The sequence below is a fragment of the Lichenostomus cassidix genome, chromosome 8 (assembly GCF_008360975.1).
Source record: "Lichenostomus cassidix isolate B80296 chromosome 8, HeHo_3.0, whole genome shotgun sequence".
NCBI lineage: Eukaryota > Metazoa > Chordata > Aves > Passeriformes > Meliphagidae > Lichenostomus > Lichenostomus cassidix.
In genome coordinates this window covers 20,504,489-20,517,153 of record NC_139489.1, presented here as the reverse complement: position 1 = coordinate 20,517,153, position 12,665 = coordinate 20,504,489, and the positions used below count along the sequence as shown (strand labels likewise).

Sequence of the window (12,665 nt, the reverse complement as noted above, 5' to 3'; positions counted from 1 at the left end):
TTATAATTCCTCAATCCAGCTGTGGTACAATAGTTTGACATATGATTTATGTTTTCCAGAAATATAAAATACTTAAAGAGCTTTGATTCTGCTTCCAAGTATCAGAATTTGCAGTGTGGTAAGTAATAATACATGGGCACAGAGCTGAAAACCTTTCTATTTTATGTTTTTTATATCTTCTTTTAGTTTATATTTTCTTTACTAGATACATATACAGTAATGTATATGTATGAGACAATGATACATATACAGCACTACTATGGCTGAAAATGGCGTTTCTCTAGTTGTCGCCCTGTGGTCAAAGCTGGCAGACTATCTTAATTAGTATATCCCTAGAAATAATGATTTCCTGACATCACTGTTATGCCAGGTGGTGTCTGCAGAGCCGCTGTGGTTCTCCATCCCCGCCTCTTGTGCCTGAGCTGGCGTTCAGCGCAGCTGGCTCTGCTGGCTGTGACTGGACCGCAGCCTGCTCCCGCAGGCGGCGCTGGCGGGCGGGGCTCGGGGCTCGGGGCGGCGCCGCCGCTGCTCCCGGGCGAGGCTCGGCGCCACACGGCGCCTCAGGGCCGGGGCGGTGCCTCCGGGGCGGTGCCTCCGCGCCCGCTGCTCCGCGGCGCGTCCCGGGCGGAGCGGCTACCCCGGGCGGGAGCGGCTGCCGGAGCGGCCCCGAGCCGGGTAAACACAGCGGGTGATCGCCGGGAGCCCTGCGGCCCTTCAGGTACCGCGGGCGGCCAGCGGGGGCTGCGGCGGGGCGGACGCGGCTGGCCGGGGCCTGCGCGGTGTCCGGCGAGCGGGGAGGGCCTGAGGGGAGGCTGCGCGTCTCGGCGGAGCGCGGGATCGCTGCGGTGCCGGCGGGAAGCGGGCGAAGGCGGGGGAGAAGCGTGCGGGCTCCGCTCCGTGGCTCTGTGGGCCCTGCAGCCGGGCCAGAGCGGGCCCGGGGCTCGGCGGAGCCGCAGCGACGGGAGAGGCCCTGGCTACGGGCAAGGCAGGAATGTCCCTGCAAGGCCGGCCAGGGTGAGTTCTGCGTGCCGATCGTGCTGGCCCCTTCGTGGGGAAATACTGAACAGCAAAGTTCAGCAAGGAGAGTTGGCGTTGGCAGTGGTTCTGCAGGGACAAGCTGCTTGCACGCACAGGTGCAGATCAGCCAGGAGCTCGGTGTGTTGTTGTGTTGTGTTGCTCTGAGGGAACAAAGCATGCTGGAGCGGCAGCAGGTGCTGTGGCCATGCTCTTTTAAAACTGTTGTAGCTGAGAGGAACTAAGCCAAAGGAATGACCCAAAGGTGACCAAAACCTCTACGGTGCTCCGTTAACTCGAAGATAGATTCCCCTTTTCACAGCCCAGCGTGTGCTAATGAAGTACGACATGCTCTGCATGCGTGATTGAAGCACTCGGACTGCACCTGAATATGAAACGTCATCAACTGAAACTCTACCTTCTACCGTCCCTTAAAAAAAAATATAAATACAGGTTAAGAGGGGCGGAGGTCAGAGGAGACTCCACCTTTGTATCCTGGGTCTGTGCCTTTCTCCTCCCCCATAGGAATGCCTATTGGGTAAGGCTCCAGCAATGAGTGCTCCTTCAGGAGCTTCAGAGAGCCAGCTCCTGTTTGTGATTGTGCTTTTAGCACTGGAGCATGATCTCCCAATGGAGCGTATTTGTTACCGGCCGTATTGCTCCTATTTTTTGTGTTCCCGTGCTCCTGCAGACAGAGTGTGTATCACTGATAATCCAGCAAGAAGCTGTGTTTCTGTTACTCAGCAAATTATAGTGTTTTGCACCTGAGGGTTATTGAATGTTTCCAGACTGTGGTCTGAGAGTTTGTTGGTCATGACCAGCCTGACAGTGTGTCTGTCCTGCTGTTTGTGGATCTGTGATCGTGGTACTTCTTACTGAACATGACTGGACTTACAGTGCCATGCTGGCTCTGTGTTTCCCTTTTTTGTGCTGAATTGGCCATGCCTCAGAATCAATGCCACCCCTAGTGCCTCTGGTATCTGAGGAACAGCTGGAATGTAGGCAGAGTTTATTTTCTGCCAAATCTCCTCTTAATGTGACAGAAAAAATTGCCTTACTCTTAACACAATATCCTTGTCATGAATATGGTGGAGCTCTGGACAGTTTTATCATATTTAGCAATGCTGAACTCTGTGCTACACATGCTGATAACAAAGTCAGGGGTATTGATCCACTCATATAATATGGTTTAATTGTTGCATATTATTGCCAACATTTTCCTGGGGGAAAAAAATGGAAGTGAATTTAAACCTGCTTAATGAAGAACTGAGTTTTCAAACAGCATCAACTTTTACTTTCTTCATGTAAGATTTTTTTATTTTCTTCACGCAGCATGTTACACCCTGACCTAAATACCTGAATTTCTTGTTATATTCAGTGATACAGGATGCTGTTTCCTTTGGTATTGTGTGCAGTTGTGCTGACAGGGAACTGTAAAGTTCAAGAAGATGAATGGATTGACCCCACAGATATGCTCAATTATGATGCAGCATCAGGAACAATGAGAAGACCTTACAAGGTAGAAAAAGAAAGGGTGTGTGTCTCTCCCAAACTGCCACATGCTGTTGAAGGATTAGTCTTAAATGGTGACAGTAAATAATGATAGCAATATGGTGTTTTTAGGGGCTTATTATGTTGTATCTGAATCCATACACAGAAAAGTCTTGTGTGTCCATGGTTAAAATTACAAGGAAAAAATAATGATTTCTATTATTGTAGTTAACTCAGGACCTTTTCCTGATGAGCTTCTGTTGCAGTCAGGTCAAGTCAGATCAAGCAGGCTTTTTGAATTTTCACATAAATGTTTTGATTTATGCAGGTTGTGGCACCACAAGTTACTACTCTGAGAGGTAGGTACTGGGTTAAGCAGCTTTTGCTAGTTTCTCAAGTATAGTGTTAAATGTCTTGAAAATCAGGTTCCTAACTGATAAAAGTTGGGGGAGTTAAAGTTAATTACTGTATTTTTTTTAATTAACCAGTTTCCCAGCAATGGGGTAATGAACCCCATTTCTTGTGTGAGGCTATTGTGCAAGTCAGTGGTGTTTTGTAATGCTGGGCCTCAGTTTTCAGAAGGACAGTCAGAATAGGGATTGAATGCTGTACTTTTAATGATTCATTAACATTGAAGAGAAGATGAAGTAGGAAAAAATAGTTTTTTGAAGGTGAATTGTGCCTGTTGTCTTGTATGAAGAGCAGACTACGTATCATGAGATGCATGTTATTTATCTAGTACATATGTGCACACGCTGTAAACTGGGGTTGGTTGTGTGGGCACCCTTGATTTTTGCCATTATGCAGCTTTCAAGTTTGGTTTTACAGTCTTGGTTTTACAGTCTTGAGTAATACTGTTTAAAGACTTCAGCACATAATTTTCTGAAGCTTAAAAAATGCTGAGTGCGTTACTGCTCTCCACAGCTTTCCTCGTTAGCCTCCAGCTGCTCCAAGGCCCCCTGGTAGTCATTAGCATCCCTAAGATCCAGCAGCAAGCTTTGGACTCTAAGCCTGGAGCCCAACTGCTTTGGCTTTTATAAAAGAAGTAGTACCTTTATTGTTGTCTCCCACAAAAATAGAACTACATCTTAAAGGAGAAAAATCACTGCTTTGGGTTAATTCATGGGCTCAGGATTTTTTTCTGCGTTGCAGTGAGTTTTAGGTGGGCAGGCTGTGTGAGCCACCCAAACCCTCAAAAGCAAACTTTGTCAGCAGGAGTTCACTGATTCATGTGCTGTTAGGCTTCCTTTTGGAGATTTCCCTCAGTGTGCACACCTGGTTGTGTAGAAGCAGCACAGCTAAAAGTAGGTGTGAGAAATGAACAGAAAGCAGAGAGTGTTCTGGAGCAAAGAAAGGCATGCAGCCCAGAATAGGATTTATGTTTACTTGCAGTCTGGCTGGCGGCGTGACCAGCTGGACTGGGAATTTGCCTGGCTGAAAACTGTCCCTTTGCCTGCTGAGTCAGTTTTTAGCCAGTGCCATTATCTAATCTGATGTACCCTGTGGATCACCAGCACTCTAAGGAGGGGAAAGGGCGGGTGGGGGAGGACAGGCAAGACCTCACCTTTTGAAGGCAGCATGCATTTAGATAAATTTCAAGCAGTTGTCCATATGGAGCCTAAAATAACAGCAGAGAGGCAGCTGGAGTGTCACTGGGAGAGTATTAGCAGCAAAGAGCCACACTCAATTTTTAGCTCCTTTGCTTCTTTTAAATATGTATGACTGTAGAAGTGTAAGAGGGCATGTTGATCAAATTCTTGGATTCTAAAAATACATGTTTTTCTTGTGTAATTTTAGGCAAACTATCATGACTCTGAGGATAAGGCTGTGGATACAGTCAGTACTGAAATCTCACAAAGTTGCTCCAGGGTAATAGATTCCTTGCAACACAAGGTTTGTTCTTCAGAACATTTTCCAGTGTTTTATAGTTTGTGCTTTCTGATGATGCTTTTTGAGATAGTATCAAACAGGTGCATTGCTGGCATAATTATGCTTTATGGGGGCGGGGGGGAACCGCTATTGAGAGGAGAGACTGGCAGTGGTTTGCATTAAATTTCAAATTGTTGTTCTGCCTACAAAGGTCTATTTGCTGATATGTTTTGTAGTGTAACAAAAATGATAGGAGCTAGGTGCTTCTGTCTGGTGTCAGCAGTTTAAACATGTGGTGCTGATGTTACTCCAGGGTGTTCTCAAGTTGTTCAGTCCTGTCTGATTTTAAGGGCTGGGTTGTGAGCATGGAGAGTAGGACACTGGGCAGAGCTGCAGCTCTCAGGAGCTGCTGTCAGACCCCCTCCCAGGATAAGGGGATGCTTGCGTGGTACTGGGGCATTCGCTCCCTTCAGCCATTTGGATACCCAATGGGATATGTGTCATTTCAATGTTTTAGTTACTCAGGATTTTTGGGAGTTCTCTTCTTTTTTTCCTGATGCAAACTTAAAATGTAAGGAGATACAGATGTTCACATTTGTTTCTAGCCTTACTGAGGTCAGTATTTGAATATTATTAGCAGATGTGAAATCTCCAGTACTGGCCAGTCCCATGTAAAGCAGGATCTTCAGTAACTGCATATGCTTTTTATCTGTCATACTGACCATGGGTCATTGTAAACTGAAGAAATGTGTCCCTGTTAATCCTGATTTTAAAGTGTTGGCTTGTTTGGGGGTTTTTCTCTCCCATGAGCAAGCTGGTTTGAGCAAAGTGAATAAAAGTGTCTTTTGCACAATCACAGATTGCAGAATGTGAGAAGAGGAATGCCAAATCACATGAAAGCCGTAGCTTTTATATCTTTAAGCGATACTTGAATAAGATTTTAAATGAAGCTGGAAAACTTGGCCTTGTAAGTATTTGAACAACCATTTTTAAAAAATACTTAATTAAAATTAATTCATATTGCTGCTTTATGTAGTTTCCATAGTTACCAAGCATTGATTAATTATGCTGGTGTACTTTAAATTAACTGAAGGTAACTGAATGGCAAAGATGATGGAAGTATGTGCATCCAGTACTGCTGAGGAGACAGAGTTGCCATTTGATCTGTAAAGCATCCAAAGGAAGGCTATGTGAATTCAGTGTGTCTAAACATCTGTTGCTGGGATGCAGCTGTAGGAACACCTTCTTCTGGTTATGTTAGTGGTTGGAAACTGTCAACAGCCAGATGTGGGTTGTTTGTTGTAGACTTTTAAGGCCTGTGTTGTAGCTCTACCATGTTAACCTGCAGAGGGTGAAAGCGAGGACAGGTAGCCTGGGAGGAGTACAGAGAGATTGTCCAAGCAGGGGCAGGAGTCAGGTGTCAGGTTGGAAAAGCTAAAGCCCCCAACAGAATTAAACCTGGCTGAGGACATCACCCCTAAGGAAGGGATACCATCCAGAGGCACTCTGGCAGGCTTGAGAGGTAAGGTAATGCAAACCTCATGAAGTTCAGTGAGACCAAGTGCAAGGTCCTGCCAATGAGTCAGGGCAATCCCAGGCACAGTATAGGCTTGGGTGGAGAATGGACTGAGACTTGGCTTTGGAGACTTTTTTCTATTCAGAGGTATAAGAATTGATTTTTAGTAATAAGCAAAATTACTGTTTAACAATGAACATTACATTTAGCAATGTAAAACTTCTTATTTTAGTATTCAGTAGCTTCTATCTGTATTATCCAGTAGTGACCGAGGTGCACACAGTGCATACGTAATTATTACTTGTTAATGAGCACTGGTTCTGTAATTTTAGTAATAGGTGAGATAATTCACTTTATCTTTTCAGGCTTTTTGCTTGGATTACAAGCTGATACCCAAAGGATTACAAATCAATTGAATTTGTGTTTCATGTAGTTTAGATGAGAAAAAAAAATTGTAGAATCATAGTATGCCCCCTGTCCCATGTCTTCATCCTGCAGTCTTCTTCAGAAGGGTGCTGGTACAGAATGAATGTGATCAGGTTTTTGCCTAGGGGCAAACTTCTATTTCCAAATAATCAACTTTTAACCATTGTTTTGCTTTACTTTGAATTTAGCCTGTGGAAAATGTGGGCCATGTCCATTATGATGCTGAGATCATTCTTACAAAACAGACGTATTTGGAGATCCTCAGGTTTGTCAATGAGGAAGCCTGGCAGCCAGGTGCCATGGATGAGGCACTGAGTGATATTTTGATCAATTTTAAACACCATGATGATCAAGCTTGGCAGTGGAGATTTGAAGATGCTTTTGGAATTGATCTATATAATTTGTTTTTGGTAAGAGAATAAGGGCTGATTGTTGGGTTTAATTGCTGTCTGCAGTTTCTCTGTGCAAGTCTAGTCAATTAATATTACCATCTTAACTTCACACATAAAGCAGTTCTTTCCACCATACTTTCAGTGAATCACTTTTTTTAAGGGTGGCTGAAAGATGTATTTGCTTTAAGACGGAATTCAAGTTTTTTATTCCTGTGGTCATCTGTCCTTATTGTAGCTTTGGTTTGGGCTTTTTTTCTGGTGTGCTTTTTCTTCCCCTTCTTACTATGTTTTATATCTGTGCTGTCAGACTCGTTATGCTCTAGTACTTTCTTACTTCCAGAACTGACACCTCGTGCGTTACAGATTTTCCAGGTTTGTCTCTTGTTCATGTAGATGTTGAAGCTGTTGGCTTTTGCAGGAGTTGGAATATATTTATATTTAGAGAAGTATATATTTGAATTCCTATAGGTCAGAGGCTTTTGCAAATTTTGTGGGAAAAATTTTATAGTGTTGGAGAGGAGAGCATGAGTATGGCAATGACAAAGTGCTAAGCTGAGGGTCTCTAATAAGCTGAAGCTTTCTGAATAAATCTTTAAAATTCAGAGTCTGCTAATGTTTTATGCTGATATGGTCTTGCAAGTAGCCTGTGTAGATTTGAGGGGTCCTGGAAGCCAGATGACAAAAGCAAGCTGTCAGTAACCTCTGTTAGGGGTCCTCAGGTGGAAAGTCACTGTGAAGTGCTTCTTTGAAGTCTTGCTGCTGGTACCCAAACTGTAACTTAGTCTCTTAACCAAAGTGCAGGAGTTGGCAGCAGTTGTTCTGTGGTTCATGGCAGGCACAAGCTACTCAAGCACTGACTGACACCCATTTGATCATTTAGAAGTATGGTAGCTAATGTGACAAACATCCTAAGGAAGAAAGAACTAACTATCACAAGAAAAAAAAGAGCAACTGCAATGTAAGGCTGGGACAGGAATGAATACTAGTGCTGCCATGAAATTGTTCTGCCTGGTACTGCTTGGATGGGCTGGGTAGAAGCAAGGAAAAGCTTCTCAGCTATTCTGTGGAAATTACACTAGTAAAAACAAAAGTTGGAAGTTTCTACATGTGTACTGTCAGTAAGCTTGGAAAATTCAAAATGTGGCTCATAATTTTTTCCTCTTTTATTTTTCAGCTACTTTTGTGCTTAGTGTGCATTGTAACTGTAGTAGCTACAGAACTCTGGACACGTGTTCTTTGGTTTGTTCAGCTAAAACGTATTTTATTAATAAGTTTCTTCATCAGTTTTGCATGGAATTGGCTTTACTTGTATAAGGTAAGTTCTGTAATCTTAATGGCTTTTAGGCTTAAAATTTTACATTTATGAGGGAGTTAGGGTTATTTAGTTCCTTTAGTTAGTTAACATAAAGGTTTTCATTAACTGCCAAATAAATAAAAGGATTAACATTTTATTTTGCTTGTTGATGGATGTGTTAAGCTCAAAGAGCAAAAGAAACCCTGAACAACTGCATCCTGTAGGGGTGCACAAAATTCGTAGAACACTAGAACTCTAATTTCACTGTGGGGGCAGGGCAGATGTGGCCTCTGACTAAAGCAGCTTGGTAGAAAAGTTATATAGAAATATATTCTGAGTTTTTTTCTTAAAATTCCCAGGCAGAAACTGTGTTTGATGTGATAGACCAGATAAACACCTCTTTAATGGTGCTTAAGTGGGTGATGGTACAATAGGATCAGTTTTATTGAGGAGGAATTTAAGCTACCAGATCATAGCCCAGCCATAAAATCTGCCCTCACATCTTGTCATAAGAACTGAACTGCAGTTTGTCAGACCCAGAGACAGCAGAGTGCCAGAGAGTGGGATGCCTCTGGCATAGGAGTAGAATGCCACTTTTCTGAATTTTCCTTAATACATATTACATGGGGAATTGTCATACAAGGGGACAATGGGGAAATTCTCATTTACACAGAGAACTATGGGAAGCGTGCCAAGAGCAAACACAGATAGCTGAAGTGCAGCACTGCAGGGATGCAGGCACCTCAGTCCATGTTTCCAACCCCTGCTGTTCTCTGCAGTTGGCCTTTGCACAGCACCAGGCAGAGATTGCCAAAATGGAGCAGTTTGACAACGTCTGTGCAGAGAAGGTGGACTGGCGAGGAAGTCTGATTGGTGAGTACTTGTTTGGTACTTTGGAGTAGTATTTCAGATCACAGAATATCAATTCATGGTATCCCAGAATGCTTAATTTCTTCATGAGTAGCGCAGGGATTTTTTTCAACACATAATTTTGTGGGTTTACCCTTCTTCCATCCTATAAGACTTTGTCTTCTAGGCCTTGGGAGGAGAGCTGATCACAGCACTGTACTTGGAGTATGTCATAGTGTTCTTTCTCACAACTCGCCTGTGTTTCCCCAGGCTCCCTCCCCAGTACCATTCAGTGCCTTTTACTAAAGGCAAGCAGGCAGAATTCAGGACAAGGAGTTTTTTTTATCTATCAGACCTATGAGTACAATGGACATCAGGAACTGTATCTGTAACTGCTTGCTCGAGTGTTACTATTTTAGAGAGAAAGCCAAATTTTTTTATTAGCTGTTATTTCTATCCAGTGCTTTAGCATGTAGATGAAGGATGACAGCTCTCAAGGAGTGCTTGCTATGGTCTTCCCTTTGTAATTCATCAACTCTGATTGTTCTGTCTTTGATAAATGTCAATGATTTATGTTCTGACTACTGTAAAACCAAACTACAGAAACACTGATGTTACAAATCCTTGTTTATCATGTAAAAGTTCTCTTAAGTAAGACTTTCTGCTTGTAACTAAGAGACCCTTGAATCTAGCAAGCAAAATAGACAATTTCAATCTCCCTGCAGACTGGCAGATGAACAATTACACAGAATGATGTTGTGTCAGTTGCTGTGGACACAGTGTGCTAGTTCATAGTTGCCACAAATGAGACTTTTTTTCCCTGAGGCTTCTAGGGACTAAACTCACCTAAAGAGCTTTCTTGATTACACATGGGAAAAGTTCAGGTTTGTCTCTTTCTTTCCAGCCTTCCATCTCCTTCCTGTATCTTCATAACTGGATAAACTATACTGCCAAGCTAATCTCAGATATGTAAAAATAAATCTGAGCTTTGAACTGTATCAAGAATTCTCTTCCATCTGTAATTGAAATGCTACTTTCTGTATTGCTGCTGTGTCATAAAATACGTTTTTAAGAAGTAGTAAAAATGTCTCTGCTTTGACTTCAGAATGGCTTAGAAGTACATGGACGCTTCAGGACGATCCCTGTCAGAAGTACTATGAAACTCTGCTTGTAAATCCTATTTTGCTGGTTCCACCAACAAAGGTATGTGCCAAGTCCAAAGGGACTGTTCATGTTCATATTTGTTATTTGTGTGACAACACTGGTTTTGTGTTTTTCTAGGCATTGGCAATAACGTTCACCAACTTTGTAACTGAGCCTTTGAAGCATGTAGGACAAGGTATTGGTGAATTCATCAAGGCACTTATGAAGGAGATACCATTAATTCTGCAGGTTCCAGTGCTTATTATGATGGCTCTGGCTGTCCTGGTTTGTATACATTTCCTTTATATTTAAAAGCTCTGTTTTATTTTTTATATATTAAATGTATTTGTATTTAAGTATTATCTATTATATTATTTATTTCTTATTTGTACAACTGAACAGATTTCTTAGCACAGATGAAACTACTTCTATAAGGGAATTTTTTCTTGACAAAGGCTTCATACTACAGTTGGTTTAGGAATTAAAATATGGACATAGTTGGCATTTTGTACACAAAAGCATTGAGTCAGAGCCTTAAACATCTTTAATGTAGCACCAATGTTAAACTGCATCCAGTCTGGCAGTTCCTGCAGTGTGGTCAGACTGCAAAAAGCTTGAATGTTACTGTAGCTGTTCTCATCTGACCTTTTCTTTTGGGGTCTTTCAGATGTGACATTGAAATCTGTGTGAAAACCATAGACAGCAAATACTTAGTTGTTTGGGTTTTTTCTTCTCCCCCAGGCTTTTTGCTATGGTGCAGGATCATCAGTGTCTGCATTAAGATACTTAACGTCTTCGCAGAAGAAAAGTCTCCCTCCACCTGCCAGTCAGCAGGAGCAAATAGCCTTTGGGCAGTACGATGGGAGGACAGCAGATGAATACTATTTGCAGAAGCATCCTTATGTCTACAGAGGTCACCAGGACAGAGGGGATGCCTCCTCCAGACCTGTCCCCATGGTGAGGGCGGGCGGTGGCAGCAGAAGCCCAGACATGGCACATGCCAGCGATGAGCCAGATGCACAGGTAGCTTCGTGTTTGTGGGACTCTCCTAACGTGAGTCCTGGCACTCTGGGAGCTGGGATTAAACTGAACAGATTGCAATGTTACCTGCTAGAACACTTTGAAACAATAAACTTAGCACAGATCTGGGGGCGAGAGGAATTAAGGCAGTACATGTTCCCCTATGGAAGAGTTTGATAGAGGTGTCTTGGATGTATTTCTTCTGGAAAAATACCTTTGCAATGGCTAAGTGTCACAGGAAAATACAGAATTAAAACTCTTAATAGTAAAAATTCAGTTTTGAGAGATCAGTACTTTTGCCAGCCTCAATCATGATTACCCACAGAAGAAAACTGACGGAAAAAAGCAGTGTTGACTTCCCTGTAAACTACAGAAAACTCAAAACAGATTTATACTCTACATTGCGCTTCTTTATGTCTTCTGTTTCCCCAGTTAAAAAAAAAATCCCAGTCATGCTTTGGGTGAGCTCTGCCCCTTGAGCAGGAATGCACTTGAAACAACAGATGTGCCACTTTATATTGCTTAATTAATAGATTATTATTAATTCTTTGCAGAACAGATTGTACACTGAATCTGAAGTTCATAGACTAGAAACTCTCAAAGCTGAAAACCTTACTGAAGAACCTGCACTTGAGCAGCAGAAACAGGAGACAGGCAAAGCAGAGGGACAGACTGGAGAAAACTGTGACCCTAATAAAAATCTAGAAGGGAAAAGTTCTGCCACCGAACCATGTGAAGAGAAGAAAAATAGTGTTTCACATGACTCCCAGGAAAAAGAATAAGGAAGACCCAAGCTCTACTGTAAGTTTTGTCTAATCTTTAGTTGTCGCATACTTGCTAATTCTGCTCTAGTTCACAAGTGTAGAAGAGGGAACATCAGTAAGCTGTAAACTGGGGTTGTAAACCTTCGGAGATTGAGTACATGTGCTAATTCTGGAATCTGAAATCAAGGTGCAAAGTGTTGCTGCTTTTTGGAAATCAGGTTTGTGTACTGAGTTTTGAGTAGAACTGGATTCTGGGTGGTGGGGAGTCGCTGATACTCTGTGGAAGTGAGCAAAAGCCAAACCAGGTCTCTGTCCAACAGCCTCAAGGAAGTTACTGATCCTCATGTAATTCCCATAACACTAATTCACAGCTCAGACTGATGGCTCAGGTCTGTCTTTGGATTTATATTCTTTAAAATCAGTTTGCTTCTTGTCAACTCAGTTTTAGGACAGCTTATTGATTTCCTCCTAGTGTAATGATTTGCAGAGTGAGATCCTGATGTTGTAGCAGATGGTTTTGAGGGCAATTCAAAGCTGAACCAGGGTAGGACCAAGATCCACCACGGGGAAGTTCCAGTGGTTTTTCCCCAGAACTCCCCCCTGCACAGCTTGTCCTTAGCCAGAGCAGGAGAGGAGTTGAGGACAGGTACAGTAAGCAGCACCTGTGCATTTCCTGAATGTGACACTGGAAACCGGGGTGCTGCAGCAAGTGCCCCAGGCCCTTGGGCATTGGTGCCAAATGCCCACCACCCCTAGGATTCCTGCTGCATGGGAATTAGAGCAGCGTGGGCAGCTGTTTCTTGAAAATAAGTACCTGCTGATTTTAAAACCATTCTGAGTTAATGTAGGAAACAGTTAACTAAATACTACCAAAAAAAACCCCATCA

The 12,665-nt window shown here is 42.8% G+C and overlaps 1 protein-coding gene across 3 annotated transcripts in view; it reads left to right on the top strand.

Annotated features, from left to right (window-relative positions):
- The first annotated feature begins 553 nt into the window (after nt 1–553).
- Nucleotides 554–12,665, top strand: part of CLCC1 (chloride channel CLIC like 1) — a 15,836-nt gene continuing 3,724 nt past the window's right edge. Inside the window, exons 1-11 of one of the 3 annotated variants that reach the window (XM_085068270.1) lie at nt 554–718; nt 2,393–2,548; nt 4,303–4,398; nt 5,234–5,341; nt 6,505–6,726; nt 7,883–8,023; nt 8,782–8,875; nt 9,957–10,054; nt 10,133–10,279; nt 10,736–11,017; nt 11,574–11,796. In XM_085068270.1, coding sequence (XP_084924396.1) covers nt 2,402–2,548; nt 4,303–4,398; nt 5,234–5,341; nt 6,505–6,726; nt 7,883–8,023; nt 8,782–8,875; nt 9,957–10,054; nt 10,133–10,279; nt 10,736–11,017; nt 11,574–11,585 — 1,347 coding nt within the window. In that variant the 5' untranslated portion in view covers nt 554–718; nt 2,393–2,401 and the 3' untranslated portion in view covers nt 11,586–11,796. Of the gene's footprint in view, nt 719–2,392; nt 2,549–4,302; nt 4,399–5,233; nt 5,342–6,504; nt 6,727–7,882; nt 8,024–8,781; nt 8,876–9,956; nt 10,055–10,132; nt 10,280–10,735; nt 11,018–11,568; nt 11,816–12,665 lie in introns of those variants that run through there. The other 2 variants (XM_085068268.1, XM_085068269.1) reach the window with 2 other exon arrangements.